This window comes from Cervus canadensis, chromosome 15 (assembly GCF_019320065.1).
Source record: "Cervus canadensis isolate Bull #8, Minnesota chromosome 15, ASM1932006v1, whole genome shotgun sequence".
Classification (NCBI taxonomy): domain Eukaryota; kingdom Metazoa; phylum Chordata; class Mammalia; order Artiodactyla; family Cervidae; genus Cervus; species Cervus canadensis.
In genome coordinates this window covers 45,399,157-45,425,029 of record NC_057400.1, presented here as the reverse complement: position 1 = coordinate 45,425,029, position 25,873 = coordinate 45,399,157, and the positions used below count along the sequence as shown (strand labels likewise).

The following is a 25,873-nucleotide window of genomic DNA, read 5'->3' as shown; positions in this document are numbered from 1 at the left end:
GGTTAAATCAAATGAGTTTATAGCTTGAGTCTCAAGCAGTTAATACAATTCAACTGTGTTAGCATCACTATAAAAATAAACATTTATCATTACATTCCTTTTGATGTCATGCACATGACAAACTTCAACAGTTTAAGAACTTAATTTACCAAGGTTATATTCCAGGTATACCTTGAGTTTGCAGTAGCTTCCTGGAGGCTAAATGTAAAAATCTATACGAGACAACAGAATCGAGGTATTGCATGTGGATTTTACTTTTCTTTAGTAAAAGAAATAATAATATTGTGGTATCAATTCAGTTAGAATTTAACTCTTAGAATTTATGAAAGTTTTTTTAATCACCATTACCAAGGCACCACCAAGTAACTGTGCTGTAAGACTTTTGACATACCTTCCATGGTGTTGGTCAAAATACTAGCCATACTCATTGCTCTTTGCCTTGCTGAAGGATCTTCCAAAAGATCCATGGAAACGTGATAAGAACTGGACCGTCTCTTTCTTATTTCTGTTTCAGTAGTTGTGCCCTAAAAACAAAATTTCATATGAAATAACTAGTATTTTTAAAGGCCAAAGTGTTCCCGCAATAGGTGTTATTTAGCCAAATATTCAGTATGCTTTGTCAGATATAAACAGCTCACTAAGACATTGCTAGAATCATCATTCTTGGGAAGGGTTTGAAAGCCCATCATATTCTCAGCATTCAGGGATGCCTGGGTTTGTGATCAAGATGGACTTTTTTAATTCATCCATCTTGGAGCTTTGGGCTGGAGGCATCTTGCTTCTTTTGGGATAGATAACCTTTTAGCATTTCAGTCAATCCTATCTAGAACTTCAAACTGAAGCATATTACTCCTTGATTTACTCACATATTATTAGATCTTTATATATATTCATGTAGTTCAATGAATGAAAAGAACTTTACAGGTTTCCCTAATATGCATCAGTAGTAGCACTCCTAAAGTGTGAATTCCATGTTAAAATGTTTCTGTTCATTATAGACAGGTACAGATACAGGACTGCACATATGATTTTGTATAGAGCAGATGGGACTAGATGACCTTTAAGCAACCCCATTTTTTTACCTTCACACTTTGCCTTTCCCTGATGAGGTTAAATATTTTCAACTCTAAGAGACAACTTTTTTATTTAAAAAGGTTTGTTTCCGAGAGGGGTTATTTTTTCTCATGAATTTTACTTTTCTTTCATAGTAAAATTAATTTTAGGGTGACCTAAATGAATGTTCATCCTCATTAATGACAATCCTATTAATGGAGTGGAAATTCTGCTTTTGACTATGTATGTATTAGAGGTAACAAGGTTAATAAAATAATGTTAATTACCGATAACACAATAAAGTAGGTGAACAGGCTCATATTGCTTATATAAATAAGGAAAATCCTCAGAGGAATAAAAGTGACTTCTTCTTTATTATTAGCACTCAGACTTGCATTAGAAATGCTTGAGTCTTGCCCCTTTTTTCTCCTGTGATCGCTAACTTCATTGCTTGAACTCTTGAAGTGGGAATAAATTTCTGCCCATATTGAAATTCTGGTGAGTTTATTTTGGAATAGAAAAGAATCAATTCATCATATCATTCTAAAAATCAAAGATCCCCCATTATGATGTCTTGCCTTAAATTAGAGTTTCAATGCCAAGGATGGGTTCTCTTGTAAGTATAAGATAAAGTTATAAAATTTAGTTTAATTTAGTAACATCCTATTAATGTTGCATCAGAACTGAAAATATTTTGCCTCATCAGAGAAAGTCAAAGTTTGGAGGAAAAAAAATGGGGTCACTTAAAGGCCATCTAGTCCCTTCTGCTCTGTACAAAATCATATATGTTATCCGATATTTGTCTAATTTTTAGTGCTAGATTTCAAACTCTCTAATGATATTACCAAGGAAATTCTTTCTTAAATTAAATTGCTTCAACTGAATTAATGTGAAAGTGCAGGATATTGTGTGCTCTGGAAGGTAGCATTTGATCACAGCTGCTTATTTTCTGTTCTTTCTCTCTGCAGTCTTGCAAAGCCACATCTTTGGTCTGCCTCTGCAGCTCCTGCCACACCATGGTGCGGGGCCCTGCCTCACAGCACTTGATTGCAATGCTGAAGGGTGGACACCAAGCAGCAGGGCATGGATACTAAACTAGGCTTTGTTTAAACTGCCCGAATTTGCCTTCAGAGATTTATTCCCCACTCTGTGATAGGATAGGAGTGATAATTACTGATAAACGCTAAATATTTTCTAATGGACTGAAATTCTCTTGCATTTATGTAAAGAAGTTGTAGGTTTATTTTCATGTTCTCAATTAACATTTATCAAGATCAGAAATACTCATACTTCAATATGTGTAAGAACCATGTGGGATGCTTGTCAAGAAAGAAGAAATCACTGATTCCTGGCCTTTTGGTCTTGGTCTGAGTAAATCTGAGTGGGCCCAGAAATCTTCATTTCTTCCTTTAAACCACTTTTGTGAAGTATTATCAACATGTAAAAAGCTATGTGTACTTCACACTCACAACTTGATGAGTTTAAGAATAAGTATATACCCGTGAACCATCACCACTATCAGTTCATAAACATTTCCATCAACTTCTACAGTTTGCTTCCACTGCCTTATCATTGTTGCTGTTGCTATTTGGGTTGAGAACACAGCATAAGACCTATCTTCTTAGCAAATTTTAAGTTTACAATTCAGTATTCTTAGCTCTAGGCACTATGCCATACAATAGATCTCCAGAACCTATTTATCTTGCATAACTGAAACGCTGGACCCTCTGGTTATCAAACTCGGAGAAGCAGAGGAGAATGGTGGCTGCCAGGGGTGGAGGGAGGGGGAAATGAAGACTCTCCATTTTAAGAAGTATCCCAGGGATTTCTGAGGCAAGTAGTCTGATGACGAAATAAATCTTGAGAAACACTGGGTAAAAACGAAAGGGTTTGTTTCCTTAACCATCTCTTTCCCATTTAAGAAAATTTAAAGTAAATTAGTGGGAGGTAATATTGCAATATGGATAGAATGTAGGGTCAGTAGCCAGCATATATAGGGTCAAATCCTAGCTCCATCATGCACAGGCCTCAGTTTCCTCTCTGTAAAATGGAGATAATATTAATAACTATGATAAAGTATTGTTGTGAGGATTAAATGAATTAATGCAAGGAAAGTGTTCTGGACACTGTCTGGTACATAGTTAGGCATGATTATTTTTTATTTTTTGCATTTTTCCAGGTTCTTTCACAATAAAGTTCTATTTTTATTCATGAGTTGATCTGATTCTAGGATACTTGAATATCTCTCTGGGAGAAATGGTGGGGAGAGGCCAGGCAAAAAAAATAAGAATGATCAATGGCTGTTTCTATAATCCAAAGTAAGAAGTTTTTCTATTAGGTGACTGAAAGCTGACTCCATATGATTTTATTGTGACTGGCAGAGCTCATCCAACTATAATGAGGAAAATTTTGCAAAAAAAAAAAAATCATACAAAGAAGATTTTAATATGATTTGGTAAACTATAAAGTACAACCAAATTGCTAGAATTTTTTATACTGGCAAATGAAATCTTATTTAATACCAAAGTTAAAAAGCATTTATGTTTTATGAAGGAAATGTCAATAATATATCCCAGTGTCTGGTATTTAGCTGAAACTAAATTCCACTAAGTTCCGTATGCATGATTTATAACCATTATGTTAATTAAAAAAACTCAGGACAGTAATATACAAATTGAAATCGACTCTAAGTTATAACACATCACTTTACCAGGTACTTCGAGTGGCTTCTTTACCATATAAATGTACAATGGTCATTTGACTGGGTGCCAAAATGTTATAGCACTTTGACTTGCCAAGAGGAAGAACCTTGTTTTGCAGAATTTAGATGCATTTAGTAATACTATCTACTTCAAGTGCAAGTATCAAGTACTCCTTTTAAAGGATGAGAAATAACAAGATGCTTAAGATGGGCATTTATATCATTTCTTGCATTTATTTTGCTTATATTAATTAAAAACAATGCATGATAAATTGTTGCTATATTTTTGGCAAGTTTGATACTGTGGTAATAATGATGGAGGTCTTCTCATTACAGTCTATGAGACCCAACCTATGTTTTTTTTGTTTTTTTTTTTTTTCATTTATTCTTATTAGTTGGAGGCTAATTACTTTACAATATTGTAGTGGTTTTTGTCATACATTTGTTTTTAATTCATCTGTAGAAAAGTCTGAAAGGAACAATTTGACAAAATAAGTTCATAACTTGACTGAACTGACCCTTGGCCTTTGAAGAGTAGGCTCACTAAAACTCATACAGGTGGGAATGGAAAACCATTCCCGCCTGCACCAGCCACACCTCCCTCCCCAAGAGCTGCAGGCTTCCCTGGTCTCACCTCTGGTAGGAGCTGCCCAGCAGGAGACGTGAGGGCAGAAGGGCCCCCGACCAGGGAGACCACGCCGTTGCAGTCCACGGCGCTGTGCATCTTCCCGTTCACGGGCAGGATGGGGAGCACCCTGGAGGCGCGGCTGGCCTGGCTGACGTTGCTGTGGCGCCGCTCCCCGTGTCTGTGCGGCACAAACAGAGAGTCTCTTCTGCTGTCGTTGTCCTCAAAGGTGCTGTGTTCATCATCCGCAAAATCATTCTCGGAGCCGATATCCTTGGCTCGGCCTCGGAAGCTGAAAAGGCTCGCCCTACTGTTGCGTCTTGGAGAGAACAGGGAGCCACGGACGCTCAGTAAAGACTATCAACAGCAAGGAAGGAAACAAAAACCCAGATGAACAGAATTAAGTGTTCTGGAAAATATGAGCCAGGACTCATTGCTTCATAACTGCTGACTTACCTAGGACAAGGCATTGGATGGGTGTGATCAAGGGCTTATATGGTAACTGCTGGTGGCATTCTGGAACTTTCTCCTGGGTTCAGCTCTTTTCTTTTGCTTTCCCTGTTTTCTTCCTTCCTTCATTTTCATCTTCTGAGCTCTGATTTTCTGTCATTTTCTTCTACTTTACCCATGACTTCCGAGAGTCAGAAGTACCCCTGAAGACCGTTTTGTTTCATTTCTGGCACACAGAACTGAAATCTTTACTAAACTCTTCTCTAGAAACTATTCTTATTTAACAATCCAATGGGGAGCAATTAAGTACACAGCTATATTTAGTTCCTTTGAAGTCAAAACTTCACCAGTAAGAGTGCACTAGTGACCACATGACCACACCCCAATGCAGATCCCCCCACAGAGAAAAATGAAATCAATCTTGCTAGTAGGTCTGTTTAATTATAGTAACAAGGAGCAATTTCTCCCCTTCCCCTTGCATATTTTATTACAGTCCTCCTGAATAATTTAAACAAATCAAACTGAAAGACTGTATGATTCATTCCCTGATTTTCACTCTTTTGTCTGTCTCAAGAAATCTGAAGAGCACCACATTTACAAACACCTGGTTTTCACTAAGTGTCTGGTCACAATCATTTAACAGTCTTCTAGATGGCTACAATGTCACTGGCATCATTCAGTTTACTTTGATTCTCAAGCACAGTAGCATTGAGCACAATGAATCATTTGCTGTTTACCACTAGTCCACTTTTACAACTTCACTCTAGGGAGCACTTGTTTCTGCTTCTCCAATGGATATATTTGTCCTTTGTTGACAGTACCCTGATTATCTCCAAGAAATGCTCTCTGGCAAGAGCATGATCCAGGTCTAGCCAATGAGTGTATTCCATGCCTCTGGCCATGGAGACTCGTTTAAAAATGGGTAGGGGACTCTGCATGGTCCACTGACAGTCACCAATTTCTTTTGCAATTGAAAGGGGTACATTTTTTATTGAGGTTGCTAAAACCACTGACTATAAGTTCAGAGTCATGGTGGGCATCTTATCACCATGTTGGAGGAATCTGTAGATGTGGAGAGATACTTCGCCCTGGTAACATGTTTTGAGCCCTTGAGTCCAGCTGTGCCTAAAGGTACTCATTGATATTATTTACATGATCTAATTCTCTTTTTTGCTTAAGCTGGCTTAAGTTGGATTTCTATGATTATTAATAAAATACCAACTCATCATTTAAATGTTACTAGTTTCATCTTTTTATCTCCAAAGGATTTAAAGCTAACTAAAATTATTATTTTGCACCTATATATATTTTACATTCCCTGACTAATAAGTGTTCATTTAATTTTACTTTCAGCTAAAGAATGATTTTCTCAGTGACACCTATGAACATCTATAAAATGTCTGTCATCTTTAAATACTACCTTATATTATGTGATCTTAGTCATTATTTACAGAAAGAAACACATCTAAGAATACTGATCTATTCTCCCAGAAGAACTTATTTCTTCTTTTCCTATACGCATGTTTTTTCATGCTGTTATCAACTTCATTAGTAAGATAACTCATTTCCTTTGTTATTTCCATATGAATATTTTTACAACCTTTCCTACACTATCCAGTTTCTTTCATGTCTCGTTTCTCTATTCACAAGGGACTTTGAGTTAGATATAAGGACACAATATCTACAGAATTTGTGACCTACTGGTTATCACTACCTCAGAAAGAAAGCCAGACAATAAATGCTTGACAATAGGAAATGAAGTAGAAATTATGTATATGTACCATCTTAGTAACAGTTTATGTTTTTATACTACAAGTTCTGCCCTCGGTTAGTGCCAGCAGATGGTTTGGAGAGAAATGTTATAAAATTAGACACACTGTTTCTCAAAGTTCAAAGGTGAATTATGCTGCACAAGAGAACAGTTTACATGTGGCAGCTATATGGAAAATGATTGTTTTCCATGTGTTAGCCTCAACGTCCACTGCTTATATTAATTACATAAATCTATAGCAATCAAATGTCCTGTTACAAATAGAGGATGGATGGACAGTAAGAAAAAAATCTGCCATAATAAGTGGATCTTTGGTTTATCACAAATACAGAGGGAAATAATAACTTTAGAAGGCCAACAGTATCTTATAAACGCTTTAAAAATAAAATATCCAGATTGTCTTGAGCCGTGGTTAGAAACTGCACTCTTGGACTTTCTTCTTTCCCCTATCCCACAGTAACAAGTCTTAAGAAGTCTAAAAAGTATTTCATACAATCCACCTACTCTGAGGAAATTATAATCCAGTGGTAAAAGTATATATTATATTTTTTTTCAATATGAAAATAGCAATGGTTACCAATACAATTGCCTATCATGTCCCTATAAAACAATAGTTTTTAATACATGTGGGCCTTGTGCCCTGCAAAACCTAGCAAAAGCTATGGACCCTTCACCACTGTAGCCAGGCTCACTATTTTCAGTATTACTTACAAAGGTCTTGCAAAATGAAATTAGTATGACTTCAGCATCCCTCCCTTCTTTCCCCTCCTTTTCTCTCTCTCTCTTTGTATCTTCATTGCCCTCTCCAGCTTCTTAATTAGTTGCTTGATTACTTCTTTTTCAGATAAAAATCTTCAGTTCTATTTTTATACAAATACCACTTCAGAAACAGATATCCATTTGAGCCAGATATTACATGTTGTATAAGTCAGCCATCACCTATGATACCCAGCTAGTTAAGAAGCAGAAGTTTTAAGAAGATGGTATGGGGAAAATGTTACTTCTTTGGACAACATGTACAGAAAAAGGTGGGTAGAACCTAACATTTTCAGACTTAACTATTCTGCCTAGAATTAGTTCTATTGGACTTGAGATAAAGCAACTGGGGTGACTCTTTGTGGTATCTGGTATCTGGTTTACAGTTTCAAATTTTGGTAGTTTTTCCCCAGCTAACTTATTTCCCTTCTTTTCTCCTCTTGTTTCCCTCTTCCCTTCCTTCAAAACAAACAATACTCTAAAAGGGAGATTTGATTTTTTTACATTCACATTTATTGAGATTCAAGTCTCCACTAATGAAAGCATAATGATCATGACAACAACACGAACAAGGGTAGATTCTACTTCAAATTTGAATTCAACTGCACTAATCCTTTCATTTAGCGTATCTCATAATGTTACCTAGACTTAGAGTGAATCAGGCTGACCTATAAAAATTATATACATATTAAACATAAGGTTATATGAGACTGTGGATACAAAGAACATATATAATCCTAAATATACATATCTTTTAAATGAAATCAAATTGTAAATTTTCTCATCAGCTTCTTAAGACTTTTTAAAAAATATTCTTTCTAGTCAGCCTAATACAGCAGAAATTTCAAGGGTTTCAGTGTCAGGCCAACTGTGAATGCCACTTCAACCTTTAATAACTATATGACACTGGGCAATTATTTAACTTCACTGAGCCTAAAATGTAGTGAAAAGAGTCATATTCAGGGTGTTTAACATTAATTACGGTAGAAGAAGAAGAATGCCAAACACAAAACAGACGCTCAACAAAGAATACCACCCGTCCCCTTGTCTTCACATCTCAGATTGGGGATGAGGATGACAGTACCCCCTAGGGCTGCCCTGAGTGGCCTCAATAAGTTTATACTGTAAGAAGCAGTGCACCAGGTAAGTGTTAGCCATTATCATTGCTGTGGGTGTTCAAATTGTTACTGTTAATTGTATGGATATGAAGTTTTTCAGCACTGAAAACCTGTAATTCTTTGGTAATTTTAAAAGCAATTAATGATCCAAAATTTCAAAGTTACAGCAGCTAGTGTTGGTAGATAAGCCAGAAGCATCTAGATAACATCTTCTGCCCTATATAAGTCAACATATTATTTACATTCAAGTCTCCTTAAACATGAGACACAGGCAATCAAGTGCAATTAAACACAATTGTTTATTTAGTATCATAGATCTTCCTCAGTGCGCATCTACCTAAAATTTTTGATGACACTTTTAGAAAAATGAAGGCCCAGTTTCCCTTGAAACAAGAACACAAAGAATACATTCCTCATATGAAGTTGGCAGGTGGATGGGAACAACTGCATAGATGGTCTGAGAGAATCCACTCTTCAGTTCTAGGAAGCTGCCACTCAGAAAATTGACAGTTCACTGGCACCACAGCTAAGAAGGGACGGGAACCATCTACTGATTACTCCTCAGGTGGAAAATTGCCCTGAGACGCTTACCAGTCTTTAGGGAAATCTCAAAATCACAAGCCTTCCCAAATGCTCTAAAAATGCTTTCCTGGAATTCCAAAATGTTGTAAAACTCACAAATTCCTTGAGGTGATAACCAAAACTTATTCATCAGTCATTACCATTCTGAAAGTATGGTGTCATCAAGGAGGAAGGCAGTTTTATCTCTAACCAAATTCTGGCATATTTTAAATACATGTGTTTGCTATAACAAATGCAATTTATATAATATAATATGCTTACCTGATGTGGAGAGGAAAACCTCTTTTCATATGTCAGCCTGCTTCCTTCTAAGGAAAACCGGAAACCTTTTCTTCTTATGCTGTCTTCAGATTCAGATTTGTGGACCCCATCTTCCTTTTCTTCTTCTCCAGACTGTTCTTTCTGTTTCTTCTTCTTCCTTCTGTTTTTCAGCTCTTTTTCACTCTTGGAGCTCAACTTTGATGCTACTGAAGAACTCTCTGAGAAAACCCCGATCCCACCAGCACCACTGAAGTCTCTTGATTCAGCCGAAGCTGCTGCAGCTGCTGCCTAGAAGGGTCCAAGGGAAATGGCAATTGCACATAAACTTTGAAAAACTCTATCAATGTTACTGCTTCACTTATCTTTGGTATCATGAATATGTGATTTTAAAAAAATGATTCTCCATCCTAGTATGTATTTCGGAAAACAGCTCATATATTGTCATTGTCGGGCTTCCCAGGTAGTGCTAGTGGTAAAATTTCCACCTGCCAGTGTAAGAGACACACAGGTTCAATCCCTGGGTTGGGAAAATTCCCTGGAGGAGGTCATGGCAACCCACTTCAGTATTCTTGCCTGAGAATCCTATGGACAGAGGAGGCTGGCAGGCTACAGTCCATAGAGTCGCAAAGAGACAGACATGAAGCGACTTAGCACACACACACACATTATCATTAAACCACTTAAAGAATTAAAATTAAGAGAAAAGTGAAAGATCATACATGTGACTTCAAGGAAGATCTTCAAGCCGTGGCTTCACACTACACATTCTAATTATCTAGTAAAATGCAAAAGACACTCAAATATCATAAAGACTTTTTTCTGTTATTTAAACAATGTCATAAGAAGCAAATAATTTAAGAACTAAAGGTTTCCTATTTTAACCTGATCTAGCACACTTCCACTTGACAATGATTTTTAGTGCCAGTATAAATTATTAAATTTAATTCAGTCAAGAATTTTGTTTTAATAAGCCTTTTTTTTCTCTTTGACTTAAAATGATTATTTCACTAAGAAATATCACAATGAAAACAAATTAGAGACTGTATATAAGAAAATCCTCAATCATGGCATCTGAGTGAATTTATAAATGGCAACAGTACAATTATTGGAAAGATAAAGTGCTCAATATTGTTGCTGCTATTACAGTGTAATTTTATTTATCTGATCTTTATTACATATTTAGGATACTCAGTGCTAAAAGGGAACTGTACTCTACATTCAGTAAAAACGAATATAGGCGATTGGATTAACAACATTGTCAAGCACGTATAATTAGAGAAATTATTTTGAAACTTCAAGTCCGAATTATAAGATTTACAGGGTAGTGGGCACAGAATGTAATGATTTATTTAGCATGTTTATGTACCAGTGTCTTCTTTATGCAATCCACAAATTTGCATTTGAACTCTTCAAATAGAAAATAAATATTAAATAGGATTTTGTCTTTTTTTCCAGACTCTATAAAATAATCTTCTCAGTTTGACCTGGGTTTTCTGACCTTTCCCACCTCTAGTGACACGAAGGAAGAAGCAACCAGAACTGAATTCTGCTTCCCCAGAAGATTAAGAAAATAGTTCAACCAAAGGCATGTAGGTATAACTCCTTTGTGAGCTTGAGTGAATGAAGGGTCACAAGGGAGAAAAAAATGCCAATAAACTCATTATAATTTGCCATGTTTGGATGCCGTTACTATAGTTAAGTGATCACGTTAGTGGCTCAGTCATGTCTGACTCTTTGCAACTCCATGTGTTGTAGGCTGCCAGGCTCCTCTATCCATGGGATTCTCCAGGCAAGAACACAGGAGTGGGTAGCCATTCCCTTTGCCAGCATTATCTTCCCAACCCAGCAATCAAATCCATGTCTCTGTCATTGCAGGTGGATTCTTTACAGTCTGAGCCACCAGGGAAGCCCAAGTAATCATCAAAATAAAAGAATAAGTCTCTAATTACCAAATAGACTCCCAGCACTTATTAAACACATATGGCATGTTTCTACTATCAGTTATCACTGCTGATTTTGTGTGTTTAAATATCTCTGATCTTGACAGTATGGTCAGAGGATGGAGATAAACACAAAAGGACTCGATGCTTGCTACTATACCTGGGCTTCTTCTTGTTGCTTTTTAAGCTGTTCAAGCATCTGCTGAAATTCAGCTTCTTTCTGTTCAGCCTCTTCCAGCGTTGCCTGATTCTGTTCTTCATAGGCCATGGCCACCACAGCCAGGATCAAATTTATTAGATAGAAGGAGCCCAAGAAAATGACCAGCACAAAAAATATCATGTATGTTTTCCCAGCAGCACGTAGTGTCTGCAAAAATGGAAGAGATATTTTATTAACTTTTATACAGAATGCTACAAGCATGCATTCTCAGTAATAAAGTATTTTATTATAGTTCTCTTGATCTCAGGAGTTCATGCTTCCCAGAAGAATCATTTTATCTGTTCTCACCAGTTGATAAAGGTTTTCCCAGAAGTCTTGAGTCATGAGACGAAATAAGGATAGGAAAGCCCAGCTAAAGGTGTCGAAGCTTGTGTAGCCATAGTTGGGGTTTCGACCAGCCTTCACACAGATGTATCCTTCTGGACACTGGCTGTGATTAGGTGAAAAGAAAGAGGGGACATCCATCACTGCAAGTTGGATGGCTGGCTTTCCTGTTTTTATAGACCCTGATGTCTATTTTATGCAGCACAAGAAAAAGCAGATTGTTCTCACTTTACCCAGTGCTGAGTCCAGGACTAAGAAGACTGATTTACATAACAACAGAATCTGCTAAGTCTATTTGTGGATTTCTCTGTGATTCATGATTGTCATTATTATATTTATCGTGCCTCCCTATAGAAGCAATCATATTATGATTACTATCTTCTGAGATTTGTGAAGATGAACAGAAAAATAAGTCTGCAGGGAAAAATTTGATTTTCACTGAAGATATCTAGAGGCAGAAGTGTGTTGAGTGTGGAGGTAGGAAAGCGGGATAAGAAAAAGATAGGGAGGGTGCATACCAAGAGGAGTGAATGAGTCTGCAGAGTGAACATTTCACAGTATGACCTTAATGATTAAGCTGACCTGGATTCAACATTGTGCTTGACACTCTGGGCTGTGTGATCTCGGGCAAGTTGCTGGTTTGGAACACACTGTATGTAAGAAAAGGCTAATAACAGAACCTGCCTCCAAACTTACAATCACTGAATAAGACATCATATGTAAAACACTTAGTACAGTACAGAGAAGAGTTAAAATCAGTCTGTTTTACTTATCATTAAGATCTGGAGATAAACGCAGCACAATATCATATGAGCCAAATGCAAAGCTTATTACCGTTGGGGATTCTGCTACAGGTACTAGTTACTAATGTCCACAATAGCACCTACCTCAGGAGGAACATCAGACTTCCATTTATGATTCTAAAATCTCATAAATACAGAAAGAACTATTTCTATGAATTTTCCTCCTAGCTTTAGCTCCAGGGAAAATGCTTCTTAACAACAAGCATTCACATAATGCCAGTTATGATAATTTAAAGTACTTATTGAATGCTGTAATAGCTATACATTCATTAATCCATTTAATTCTCACAGTCACCTTATAATTTATTCCTACTTATCCCATGGGGAAATCAGGGCAAGGAGAGGTGACATTATATGGTGAGGTTCGGGTTTGAATTCGTGTAAGCTCTCGGGTCTATGCTCTTAACCATTTTGCTAAAATATGCTAAACATGTACTCACTACAGATCAGATACTGACATTATCTTCAGATATATTTTATGCCATGGAGACCACATTAGTATATATAGAATATCACACTTATAAAAGAACATGGTTATGAATTCTATTAACTTGAGCTTTTTATGTATATGTATTGTTTTTCTTTCTATTTTCCATTGAACTAATTTGGAAGATTAGCTGTGACCTAGTATGGAAAAATAATTGCTGCATGAGTGTGTGAAGGAGGTGACAATCCACACTTATCCCAGCTATTTTGAGTCAGCATGAAGTGGGATTTATGGAGGGCTTTGAATGAGAAGCAAGCGGAGGCAGGGTAGGCGGGAGGTGGCAGGCTAAGGCCTATGGAGCAGTGTGGACTGGGGCTCGACACAAAACAGCACTTACCCTGCATCAGAGCTGTTGCCACAAAGCAGAGCATCATTTTGCCCTTCCAAAAAATAAAAGTGACCTATTTAAAAGAGCAGAGAATAGAGAGAATCATTTTGAAGAACCTTCAAAACGCTTCAGCCACTGTGTCTGGTAATAAAGCTTACATGTTTTAAAAAGCATAATAAAACTGATAAAATAATAAATGTGTGTATGAAGTGAAGTGAAGTGAAAGTCACTCGTGTCTGACTCTTTGCGACCCCATGGACTATACAGTCCATGGAATCCTCCAGGTCAGAATACTGGAGTGGGTAGCCTTTCCCTTCTCCAGGGGATCTTCCCAACCCAGGGATCGAACCCAGGTCTCCCGCATTGCAGGCGGATTCTCTACCAGCTGAGCCACCAGGGAAGCCCAAATATGTGTATGGCTAAATGAAAATAATAACTGAAACCATACAAATATCACAAACATTTTTGATTAAACAAATGTTTAGAAAATCTGTTTAAAAAGAAATGTTTCCAAGATGTAACTATTATAGCATTCCCTATTAGTATTTATAAACTCAAATATAAACTCAAATCGCTTAAGTAAGTGTTAGTCTCTTAGTCACGTCCAGCTCTTTGCAACCCCATGGACTGTAGCCCGCCAGGCTCCTCTGTCCATATGGAATTTTTCAGGCAAGAATAGTGGAGTGCTATTCCTTTCTCCAGTGAATCTTTCTAACCCAGTGATCAAACCCAGGTGAGATAATTCAAAAAAGAGTTGCCAAACTGATGTTTTTTACTTGGCACAGAAGTGAGAGAAAGAAAAGCCTTGTTGCTTCTAAATGCTGCCATGAAAAAACATTTTACTCTACAAATACATTTTGTCTGGACTCAAAATGGATTCAGACATTTTTTTCCCGCCACTTTTAACAGGTTCTTGTGAAAAGTGGGCTTAGGTGTTTGCCCTTTCCATGATGCTATAAATAAGTGTTTTGTTTTGAGTTTTGGCTTGATTATTATCTTTCAAGATAAACTTGTCCCTTTGGAGATAAAGATTTTCGAAGTATACCTAGTTTTTATTCTTAAGGAATACCTTATACATGATGCTAATAAGTTGCAAAGAATATCTCAGGAAACAGACAAATGCATAAACATACATATTTACATATTCACATACAAAAACACACAGACATAAACACATTAAAACACACACACATATCCCTCACAAATTTTTTTTTAGTTTTCAGAAATACTGAGAGTCTATATTCAAAGAATATCTTACTTTATTACTTGGGTCAATCTGAGTCATAGTTTTATGAAAAAAATTAGATCATTACCTCATAACATATATCAAAAAATAATTCTAAAGATTTAGAAGCAAGTCCATTAATATAAAGATATGAAGACTTTCTATACTGTAGAATATATGAGGCTATTTTATATGTAGAATATCTACGTGAAAATTTGTATTATCTCTGAATTCAGAGGCATTTATAAACTTAAATATGGGGGGGAACCTACAAATTTGATGACTTGATTGCCTAAAAATCAAGTCATTTAGGCAAAAAACAATGAGAAGAAAAACAAGCTAGAGAATACATTTGGAAAAAAAAAGACAAAAGGTTAATATACTTGATAAATTATAGAATTCTTATGAATTTCTCAAAATATACTATCATTTCATAGAATAATGAGTAAAAATACCAACAGATAATTCACACTATATAAAATATATTAATTGCTAATGGTACTGATAAACATAAATGCTACCACATTAATAATTAAAAAGAGGATATACTTTTCTCTCTACCATATAGTAACAGTTAATATTAATGGGAATTCAGTAAGATAGACACTGCTATAGGAGTTATATAATTTGATCTCTCGGAATTTGAGACTATGCCTCTCTAGCCATCTTTCATGCAAACATGGGCATATAAAAGACAGAAATGGTATGGACCTAACAGAAGCAGAAGATATTAGGAAGAAGTGACAACAATACACAGAACAACTATACAATAAAAAAGATCTTCATGACCAGATAACCATGATGGTGTGATCACTCATCTAGAGCCAGACATCCTGGAATGTGAAATCAAGTGGGACTTAGGAAGCATCACTACAAACAAAGCTAGTGGTAAACTATTTCAAATCCTAAAAGATGATGCTGTTAAAGTGCTGTACTCAATATGCCAGCAAATTTGGAAAACTCAGTAGTGGCCACAGGACAGGAGGTGGTCAGTTTTCATTCCAATCCCAAAGAAAGGCAATGCCAAAGAATGTTCAAACTACCACACAATTGCACTCATCACACACACTAACAATGTAATGCTCAAAATTCTCTAAGCCAGGCTTCAACAGTACATGAATCATGAACTTCCAGATGTTCAAGCTGGTTTTAGAAAAGGCAGAAGAACCAGAGATCAAATTGCCAACATCTGTTCAATCACTGAAAAAGCAAGAGAATATCGGAAAAACATTTACTTCTGCTCTATTGACTATGCCAAAGGCTTTGATTGTGTGGATCACAACAAATGAAAATTTTTAAAGAGATAGGGATACCAGACCACCTGACCTGCCTCCTGAGAAATCTGTATGCAGGTTAAGAAGCAAGATTTATAACTGAACATGGAACTATAGACTGGCTGTTGCTGGGAAAGGAATATGTCAACACTGCATATTGTCACCCTGTTTACTTAATTTAATGCAGAGTACATCATGCAAAATGCCAGGCTGGATGAAGCACAACTTGGAATCAAGACTGCCAGGAGAAATATCAATAACCTCAGATATGCAGATGACACTACCCTTATGGCAGAAAGAGAAGAACTAAAGATCCTCTTGATGAAAGGGAAAGAGGAGAGTGAAAATTCAGCTTTAAAACTCAACATTCAGAGAATGAAGATCATGGCATCTAGTCCCATCACTTCATGGCAAATAGATGGGGAAACAATGGAAACAGTGACAGACTTTATTTTGGGGGGCTCCACAATCACTGTAGATGGTAATTGCAGCCATGAAATTAAAAGACCCTTGCTCCTTGGAAGAAAAGTTATGACCAAACTAGACAGCATATTAAAAAACAGAGACATTGTTTTGCCAGCAAAGGTCCATCTACTCAAAGCTATGGTTTTTCCAGTAGTCATGTATGGATGTAAGAGTCAGACTATAAAGAAAGCTGAGCACCGAAGAATTGATGCTTTTGAACTGTGGTGTTGAAGAAGACTCTTGAGAGTCCCTTGGACTGCAAGGAGATCCAATGAGTCAATCCTAAAGGAAATCAGTCCCAAATGTTCACTGGAAGGAGTGACGCTGAAGCTGAAACTCCAATACTTCGGCCACCTGAAGTGAAGAACTGACTCATTGGAAAAGATCCTGATGCTGGGAAAGATTGAAGGCATGAGGAGAAGGGGATGACAGAGGATGAGATGGTTGGATGGCATCACATACTCGATGGACATGAGTATGAGCAAGCTGCAGGAGCTGGTGATGGACAGGGAAGCCTGGTGTGCTGCAGTCCATGTGGTCGCAAAGCATCGGACCACCACTGAGTGACTGAACTGAACTGAACTAAGCCTTAGTATGGTCAAAATCTTTGACATTCCAAAATTCTACTAGTATAAATCTATCTGAAAGAAACAATCAGAAATACATCAAAAATTTATGTGCAAAGATTGTCACTATGCTGCCATTATAATATTAATAAATAGGAAAGCCCATAAATAATGAAATCATTTGTTTTATTTATTCACTTACCCAGTGAACCTTAATCTCTCCAGTATAAATCTTCATACCAATACTAACTCTTAAAACATTAATATATTGTGGGAAATGATAAATTTTCATATAGTTCTAAAAGTCATGAAAGATACCTCAGACTAAGTATCCCTGTGGAATATTGATAAGCAAGAGACCAGTGGAAGCTGGCTAGTTAATTGTACACAGAGAATGAGGAATTTGGACATTCCAATGACAGAGGGGCTGCCTTCAATAAGAAATTATACTGAAGTATGTGTGTGTGTTTAGTTGCTAAGTCATGTCTGACTCGAGACCCCATGGACTGTAGCCTGCCAGGCTCCTCTGTCCATGGGATTTCCCAGGTAAGAATACTGGAGTGGGTTGCCGTTTTCTTCTCCAGGGGATCTTCCCAACCCAGGGATCAAACCCACATCTCCTTCATTGGAAGGCAGATTCTTTACTGCTAAACTACCAGGGAAGCCCTATACTGAAGTATATCATCACTATGTTTTTAAGTCCATCTCTAAAATAAAATCAAACAATTCTAATATGATGATTGATACCAAAGAGATAAGCTGAAATAAAAATATTATAAATGTAGGTTTTGAGTTTATACTTTCTCATTAATAAGTGACGCTGGACTAAGGCTGCTTAACTTAACTTTCTGATGAGTACACAAATTCAGTTGTCATCTTGATTTTTCTACTCCCAGATACATCATAAGTGCTCAGTACATATATTGAGTCAAATTTCTCAGTCTTCTTAACAATCCATTTCAGTAAAATACACTGAATTCTTAAAATTACTGATTTATTTATTAAGATGACTGAAAACTCTTGATCATCATCTTTCAAATAAATCTTTTTGCTTATACAGCATTATATTGTATTGCTTTCAAGACTCATTGGGGAAAAGAATATGTCTTCAAATGGTACTTTTATCATGTTGCTCAAAAGATAAGGAGAAAGGAGTAAGGTATCATTTGATTTCTATATCACATATATTGCATACATGTGTGTTCAGTCATTTCAGTCATATCTGACTCTTTGCAACCCCATGGACTGTAGCATACCAGGCCCTTCTGTCCATGGGATTCTCCAGGCAAGAATACTAGAGTGGGTTGCCATGCTCTCCTCCAAAGGATCTTCCCAACCCAGGAATCAAACCCGTGTCTCCTGCACTGCAGGCAGATTCTCCACCACTGAACCATCAGGGGACTTCCCATCACATATATTATCTTAAACTGGTCTAACTAATTTGGTTCACATCAAAATTGAGACAATTTTCACTATATATACTTTAAAAAAAATATTTAAAGGACTAAATAGCTTAATGGTTAAAAGAGTATATCTTACCTTTATCTTCAATATATTCATCCCAATTAAACATGCTCACTGTCCTATTGAAAGTGGTACCGTTTCCATCCAATGAGTTATTAAAGAAGGAAGTGATGTTTAGTTCAAAGGAAGAATTATCTGGGGGCCATTGCAAACATTTGTTTCGCAGGTTGCCCATAAATAGCTGTAATCCTATTAGTGCAAACACGCTCAGGCAGAACACAGTCAGGATCATTACATCTGAGAGCTTCTTCACCGACTGGATTAGGGCCCCCACTATGGTCTTCAGGCCTACAAATAAAATCAAAGGGAGGAATTTAAATATACTATTCAACAGCTATGTTATAGAGAAAAACATCAGGAGCTTGTCCTGGAAAATAAAGATGTCATGCAGAATGCCAACAATATTAGTTTAATGTTTGTGACTGAACAACACTTTTATGAAAAGCCTGCTAGCTGGTGAAAATGAATGAAAGCAGAATTTGTATTTTCATTAGAAAACTGTGAATGGAAACAAACCAAAAGTGTATTTCCAAACACTCCTTAGAGCAAAAGAAATGGTTTTGATATTCATGCTTAAACATCAACCTTGTATAAATACTTTGCTTTTATTTGCAGATGTCTTACTCCCTAACCTCTCACTGGTTTTAGAAAAATCTGTATGAATAAAATAGTAAGAAATCTTGAAGTCACTGAATTATGAGGTTATATATTTGTGAATTCTATCAGCTTGAGAATGGGTTAAAAAAGGAAGACATCTGAAAACTGAGTCCCATGCAGCACTCATGCTATCTCTCGCTCTTTTATTTATCTGAAGTTAACATAATTACCAATTTTAGACCTAGCTGGTCAAATTTGCATCAGTCGAATGCCTCACAGTTTAGCTTCTATGCGGAAAGCTTGACGTTACAGGACGCAAACCATGTAGCCTGTTACTGCAAATGCCTCATGCAAAAACTTGTTAAACTCAAAGGCTGATTTAGAACTGCTCATTTTAAAGAAAACAACTAGTAAAAGCAAAGAATCAAATCCATCCAAAACATGATGTACTGATTCTTGCTTTTTTACAAACATTTGCAATAAGTGAAAAGCAACAAGGCTTACGCACAAAAGCTGTGATTGTACCACTAATGCTGCTGAAGTCAGCCTCGGTGTTTAACCTAGCTCTCACCTGGAATGACTGAAATTGTTTTCAATGCTCGGAGAACTCTGAAGGTTCTCAACGCTGAGACATTGCCCAGGTCCACAAACTCTGTCACATATCTGTAATAGGGAGTTCACACACAAACACAATAACAGAACACAAGAAACAGTTGGAGATATAAGGGGCCTACCACCTTATACCAGTTTCTTCTTACCTGGAATTACAGAAATAGTTTTCAAAGCTCTCAAGACTCTGAAAGTTCGAAGAGCTGAAACATTGCCTAGGTTTACAAATTCTGTTACATACCTGTAGAATTAAATCAGAGTTATTCAAAATTTAGGGAAATCTAAGTTGGTCTTTCAAGACCTTTTCAACTTCAATGAGTGTTGCCATCATATCTCCCAATTAAGAGGAAAATGGCATTGCTGTTGATCATAATCCCTATTACTTGGGAAACATTTTTTTGCTTTATAGCACTAGTTGAAATCAAAGCCATGTAATTTACTATGATAGTCCCTAATTTCTCCCAAGTGCATAATTTGATCAGAAGAAAAAATATCCTAAATTCACAGGATAACCAAGAAACATGCTTGATCTGTTAAGGGAAGCCACCAAGGAGAAATACAGTATAGGCTTCCACTAATGATTTAGTCTTCCTGGACAGAAAATGTATTAAGGTACTTACGCAAAAGTAATGACTGTGAAATCCAACCAATTCCATGGGTCCCGTAGAAATGTGAAATCTTCTAGACAAAAGCCCCTTGCAAGTATTTTTATAAGTGATTCAAAAGTATAAATTCCTGTAAAGGTGTACCTGAGAGAAAATAGCCAAGCCCACATTAAAGATCCTGAAGGTAATTTACAGGTAAACATATTAAAGGAGAAAAACAACAAATAAAAATTAGAGGGTTCTATATAGGTCTATATTGGTCTTCCCATGATTTAGACCATAGGTAGGGCTTAAGGAAAAAAAAAGAAACATTACATACTGAAAGACATTCTCATTGACTATATATGAAAATTGTACTTGCTTGCATTAATTAATTTGAAGGCCCAAATAATATGATTCTATACATATTAAATGAAATACACTCGTTTTGTTCTAATTTAAGCAAGTAGTTACTAATACAAAAATAAATGAAGACTTTTTTGTTTAATAAAGTGTGCATCATTAAGAGCCATGAAATATAAACTAATAAATCATAGAAAAGTGATAGCTATGAGGAAAAGAACATACAAACTATGTATAAATTTATCATCAGATACTAGTAATCACTGATGATCTTGAAAAGAGTGTAAGACTCACAAGGAAGATAAAGGGCTATACATATTGACAGTCAAATCAGTGCAGTAATCTGAGTAAATGCATGAGCCAGTGCAAGCTTTGTACTACAGAAAATCAGTGGTTGAAATAAACTTGAGTCATTGTGTAACTGGTTTAGAGTAGCCAGTACAATTTGCTGAAGAAACTGATGAGGTGTCAAGATGATAGAAGCACAATTCAAAACATAAAGGGACAACAATATTGCAAGATTTTTAAAAAATCTTCTACTTACTCCACATTCTTTGTCCAGTCTGGAGGGTTACTCATGGTCATAAATACACAGTTGGTAAGAATAGTGCACATAATGAGCACATTGAATAAAGTAGAAGAATACCGTCAAGGAAGACAAAGGTCAATGTAAACTTTCACTTTCATACACCATTATGTCTTTTAGCATTTTGAAGTTTAGAACTTTTATGACCCTACGATTTTATTATTGAGCTTGCTTTTTCCATTTCCGTAATTTTAGCAACTCCATACTCAAGTCATGTCAGGCCAAGCCATGAACTACTTTGAGGCTATTTATGTCATTTTGGTATTGAAAAAGATTAAACACAAAAAAATTAGTGCACTGGTAAATAATTCATCAATTTGTTTTTCTTTAATGACTCAATGACTAAAGTGCAAGCTCAGCACATATGAAGACTCTGACAAAAATTCAAAAGGAGATTTCAAGTAACAGTCATCCCTCATTATCTGTAGGGGATTAATTCCAGGACCCACAGTAGATACCAGAATCCAAGGGCGCTCAGGTTTCAAGGCCCCTCTGTCTCCATGAGTTCTGTCTCCCAGATTCAAACCATGGATCTTGAATACTGTACACCATCTACTATTGGTTGAATCTGTAGATATAGAATCCACAGATAGGAAATCCGCAGATGGGGAGAGCCAACTGTAACTGAATGTATTATAATCCATCCTAAGGATAACCTGGTTCGAATATTCTTAATAAAATTCTAAGCGGAGTATATAATACACGTGATTGCTCATTAAATTCCAAATAGGAAAAAAAAAAGACGACTGGTGTTAGTACTGGCATTTCGTGGGTTTGCAACTGTGGCCAAATTGCTTATTTATTTCCCTAAGCCTTGGTTCATTTTGCTACACTAGGGAAAAAGAAAAACCATTTCATAAGATTGCTGTCAGGATCAAATTAGTTAAAATATATTAAATCTCTTGCAACTTTATGTACCTTATATGGTAGATAATCAATAAATTACTTTCCTAATTTCCTAAATCATAGAGAACACTACTTTGGACAAATATCTGATTTTTCTCATTCTACCCCACTTTGCCCATGTGTGTAGAGATAGCCCTTCACCCTCCTTTGTGTTGAAAAACAGCAACAAAAAAATTCTTTAAGAAAACATTCAGTGGCCAACTATTTGAAATAACTTTCTTTCATAATTAATAAAAAGCACAAGAGGGATTCAGTTGTAGTTTTGTAAAACAAGAGCTTTATCAAAGTACATTTAGAAAATGGATAAAAATTCCAGAATGAATAAATGCTATTAATGTCCCTTCTCACTCTACTTTTAATCATAAATCTTCATATCACTTACACATAGCAAAATATCAGCATGATTTTAAGTGCAGTAAAATAGAATAGCGTTGTGTTGCCAATGTGTTGTGTTATGTATTGTCTCAATCTATTAAAAGATGTTTCTTTGCACCTTCAACTGACTTTAGTCAAAGTAATCACTGATTTTTCATTTTGACTGGCAGTGATTCAGGGTACATGCTTAATTCTCAGCTTGTTCAAGTGTGTTCACATGAAAACACTCATAAGTGAATGATGTGGATCAGCCACGTGAGGGCACTACAACCTAGAGAACACAGAAAAACACCAGTTCAAAGAAGAAATATTTTCCTTTCTTGCTAGAAAGAAACAAAAAATAAGATAAACTTAAAGATGACTTCATCTTTAGTGTATAAAACCAGCGGATCCTCTGTGTCTGTTAGGTTACTGGCCCTACTGAAGGGGGCAGCAGAGGATGAGATGGCTAGATGGCATCACTCACTCAATGCACAGGAATCTGAGCAAATTCCAGGAGATAGTGGGTGGCAGAGGAGCCTGGACGGCTACAGTCCATGAGGTCACAAAGAACCGAACATGACTTAGCGACTGAACAATAACAACCTACTGTAGAAAACAACCCCTTGGCAGATTGGCATCATTCAAAATACATAGTTCCCAGCCTCAAACATGCTCAACACAGTCTTAATATTTCTCCACTTCACTGTCCCCACTACTCTGCAAAGATAATTCCGAATATTCTCCACTCTTCTTTGATCTCCAATCTTCTTCCTTCTCTACCCATTTCAAACTCATGACCTTATTTCCTATCTTATTGAGAGAAGAGACAGCATCAGAAGGTCATATCTTTACTTCCTAACCCCAAATTGACAAACTCTCTGTATTGAGATTCTCTCCTCCTTCCCATTTCAATGGAGGGAGTTGTCAACCCTTCTACCCAAACTCTGGACACCTTCCACCTTTCCAGAACACTTCAGCAATCTTTTTACCTCTTCCTTCTCTTATCTTTAATATCTCCATTAGTAACTCTATCTGCTCTTACGATCAACACAAACTTGCTTAATTCTCTCTTACTTTTTTGGCATAAAAGAGAATACTGTAGTGTAGCCCACAATCCTCTAACCACTTATAGACTTCTCTTTTCCAATTTCACAGCCAAGCTTCTTAGAATAGATGTTTATCTTTACTTTCCTTCATTTATCTACCACATCTTCAGCCTACCAGTTTTCTTCCTAAATATGACAAACATCTTCATGTTGTGTAACTGAAAACAAAAGGATAATTTTGAGTTCTTGTCTGACTTGCTCTCTCAATAGAGTTTGACAAGCCTGATTCTTCCCCTTTTAATTATGTTCTCTTACTTTTGCTTTCATGAGATCCTAATCCTTTGATTTTTTATGCTTCATGGGCAACAATTTTTTAATATCCTTTGAAATGTTATATTTCCCTTTTTAAAAAGGACAGTGGATATCCAAGACATTTTCCCTCTCTTGCTATATTTATCCTAGTAGAGCTCATTAACACACATATCTCCAAGTACATTTACATACCCACTGATCTCAAGTATTTTTCTCCAGACTAGCCCTCTCTAGCTGGTAAAGTATCTGCCTGCAATGCGGGAGGCCTGGGTTCGATCCCTGGATCAGGGAGATCCCCTGGAGGAGGAAATGGCAAACCACTCCAGCACTCTTGCCTGAAAAATCCCATGGAGGAGCCTGGTAGGCTATAGTTCAGGGGGTCACAAACAGTCAGACACGCCTGAGCTACTTCACTTTAGCCCTCTCTTCTGAACTCAGTAATCCATATTACCCAATTCCATATTACATCTGCACTTATGTGCACTTATTTCATTGACACTTCAAGTTTTTTTGAGTTCTAAAACTAAACTAAAAATGTTTTAATCCTATCCCTCTTCTCCTCTCAAATACTGCTCCTTTGACATCTCTGTATCACAATGTCTCATGATTTAGCCAGGAAGAATGTGAGATTTGGTCACCTGATGTGAAGAACTGATTCATTGGAAAAGACACTCATGCTGGGGAAGATTGAAGGCAGGAGAAGGGGATAACAGAGGATGAGATGGTTGGACGGCATCACCCACTCCATGGACATGAGTTTGAGCGAGCTTCGGGAGTTGGTGATGGACAGGGAAGCCCGGCGTGATGCAGCCACAGGGTTGCCAAGAGTAGGACATGACTGAGCGACTGAACTGACTGACTGACTCAGCCAGGAACCTAGGAGCCATCTTGCATTTTTCTCTTCCCTGAGCATCCACATTCAACTTAACACTAAATATTATCAATTCTACCTGCTATGCCTGGATTCAGTGTACTTTTCCCACAATCCTCATAATACTACCTAGTCTCGGTATCCATCAAATCTAATGTAAATTACTGTAATTTCACCCGAGCTGTTCTTTCTGAACCCATGCTTGACTCTATTCAATCCTTTCTGCACACTGTACCAAAATGACCTTTGTAAATCTAATTTGGATCATTTCAATAGCTTTCCACTACCTTAGGATGATGATCAAATATCTTAACAAACAAAGAGTGAAGAGTCTAGGAGGTCTACTTCTTGTCCACCCTAAGTTCAGCTTGCTTAGTCCTCATTTCACTTTCCCAAGTCTGATATTATTGCAATTGTTTTAGGTCATGGAATGAAGCAAGCTCTCTTTCAAGTCAGGATCTTAACAAATGTTACCTCTTTCCCCTGAATATGCTGTTTACCTCACACGTTAGCCAACTCAAACTTTTCCTCCAGCACTCAGATCAGAAGTTATTTTCAGTAAAACCTGTCCACAATAGCACCTTTCCTGATTAGGTCTATCAGAAATATATCCTTGTAGCATCAGATGCTATTCTTCCAATGTCTAACGGATTTTTTTTCCACTAGATGGTCAACTTCATGAGGGCCAACTTCATGAGGGTCAACTTCATGTCTATATTGTTCACCACCATATACCCTTGCCATTTTGTAGGGTCAGTTGACTATTGAATGATGTTAGTTTGGAACTTTGTTTACTACTAAGTGAAGTACATTTTTCCTTTTTAGTGATATATTTATAAATATGGATCAGAAATACAGCATGAAATTTGTTTCCACGTATATCAAGTGCACAGGTTTCTACATTCTTTTGAACGAGAGAACACTGGATAAATAAAAACTGGAAATTAAAAGGATCATGAGATTTATGTCACATGATAGACTGAGCCATGGTTTTATGTCCCTTAAAAAATTTACCCCTTATAATGATAAAATTTAAGTATATATAATAAAGTAAAATATATATTTAAACTTTAATAAATAGAGTAGGTATTACCCAGTAAGTCAAAATGAATAAGTCATTACACTCAAATTAGTGTTTTTCACATTGAATGACTATCATTTTAATTTAA

At 36.6% G+C, this 25,873-nt stretch overlaps 1 protein-coding gene across 3 annotated transcripts in view; it reads right to left on the bottom strand.

Annotated features, from left to right (window-relative positions):
* The window catches only part of LOC122453888 (sodium channel protein type 2 subunit alpha), a 137,953-nt gene that overhangs the window by 51,005 nt on the left and 61,075 nt on the right, over positions 1-25,873 (bottom strand). For all 3 annotated transcript variants that reach the window (XM_043488197.1, XM_043488196.1, XM_043488198.1), the window contains 10 exons: positions 21,171-21,260; positions 20,300-20,428; positions 19,642-19,733; positions 18,489-18,761; positions 13,429-13,492; positions 11,766-11,907; positions 11,418-11,624; positions 9,318-9,605; positions 4,389-4,736; positions 392-524 (listed from right to left, as the gene is read on the bottom strand). In XM_043488197.1, the coding sequence (XP_043344132.1) occupies positions 392-524; positions 4,389-4,736; positions 9,318-9,605; positions 11,418-11,624; positions 11,766-11,907; positions 13,429-13,492; positions 18,489-18,761; positions 19,642-19,733; positions 20,300-20,428; positions 21,171-21,260 (1,766 nt within the window). The remainder of the gene's footprint in view (positions 1-391; positions 525-4,388; positions 4,737-9,317; positions 9,606-11,417; positions 11,625-11,765; positions 11,908-13,428; positions 13,493-18,488; positions 18,762-19,641; positions 19,734-20,299; positions 20,429-21,170; positions 21,261-25,873) is intronic.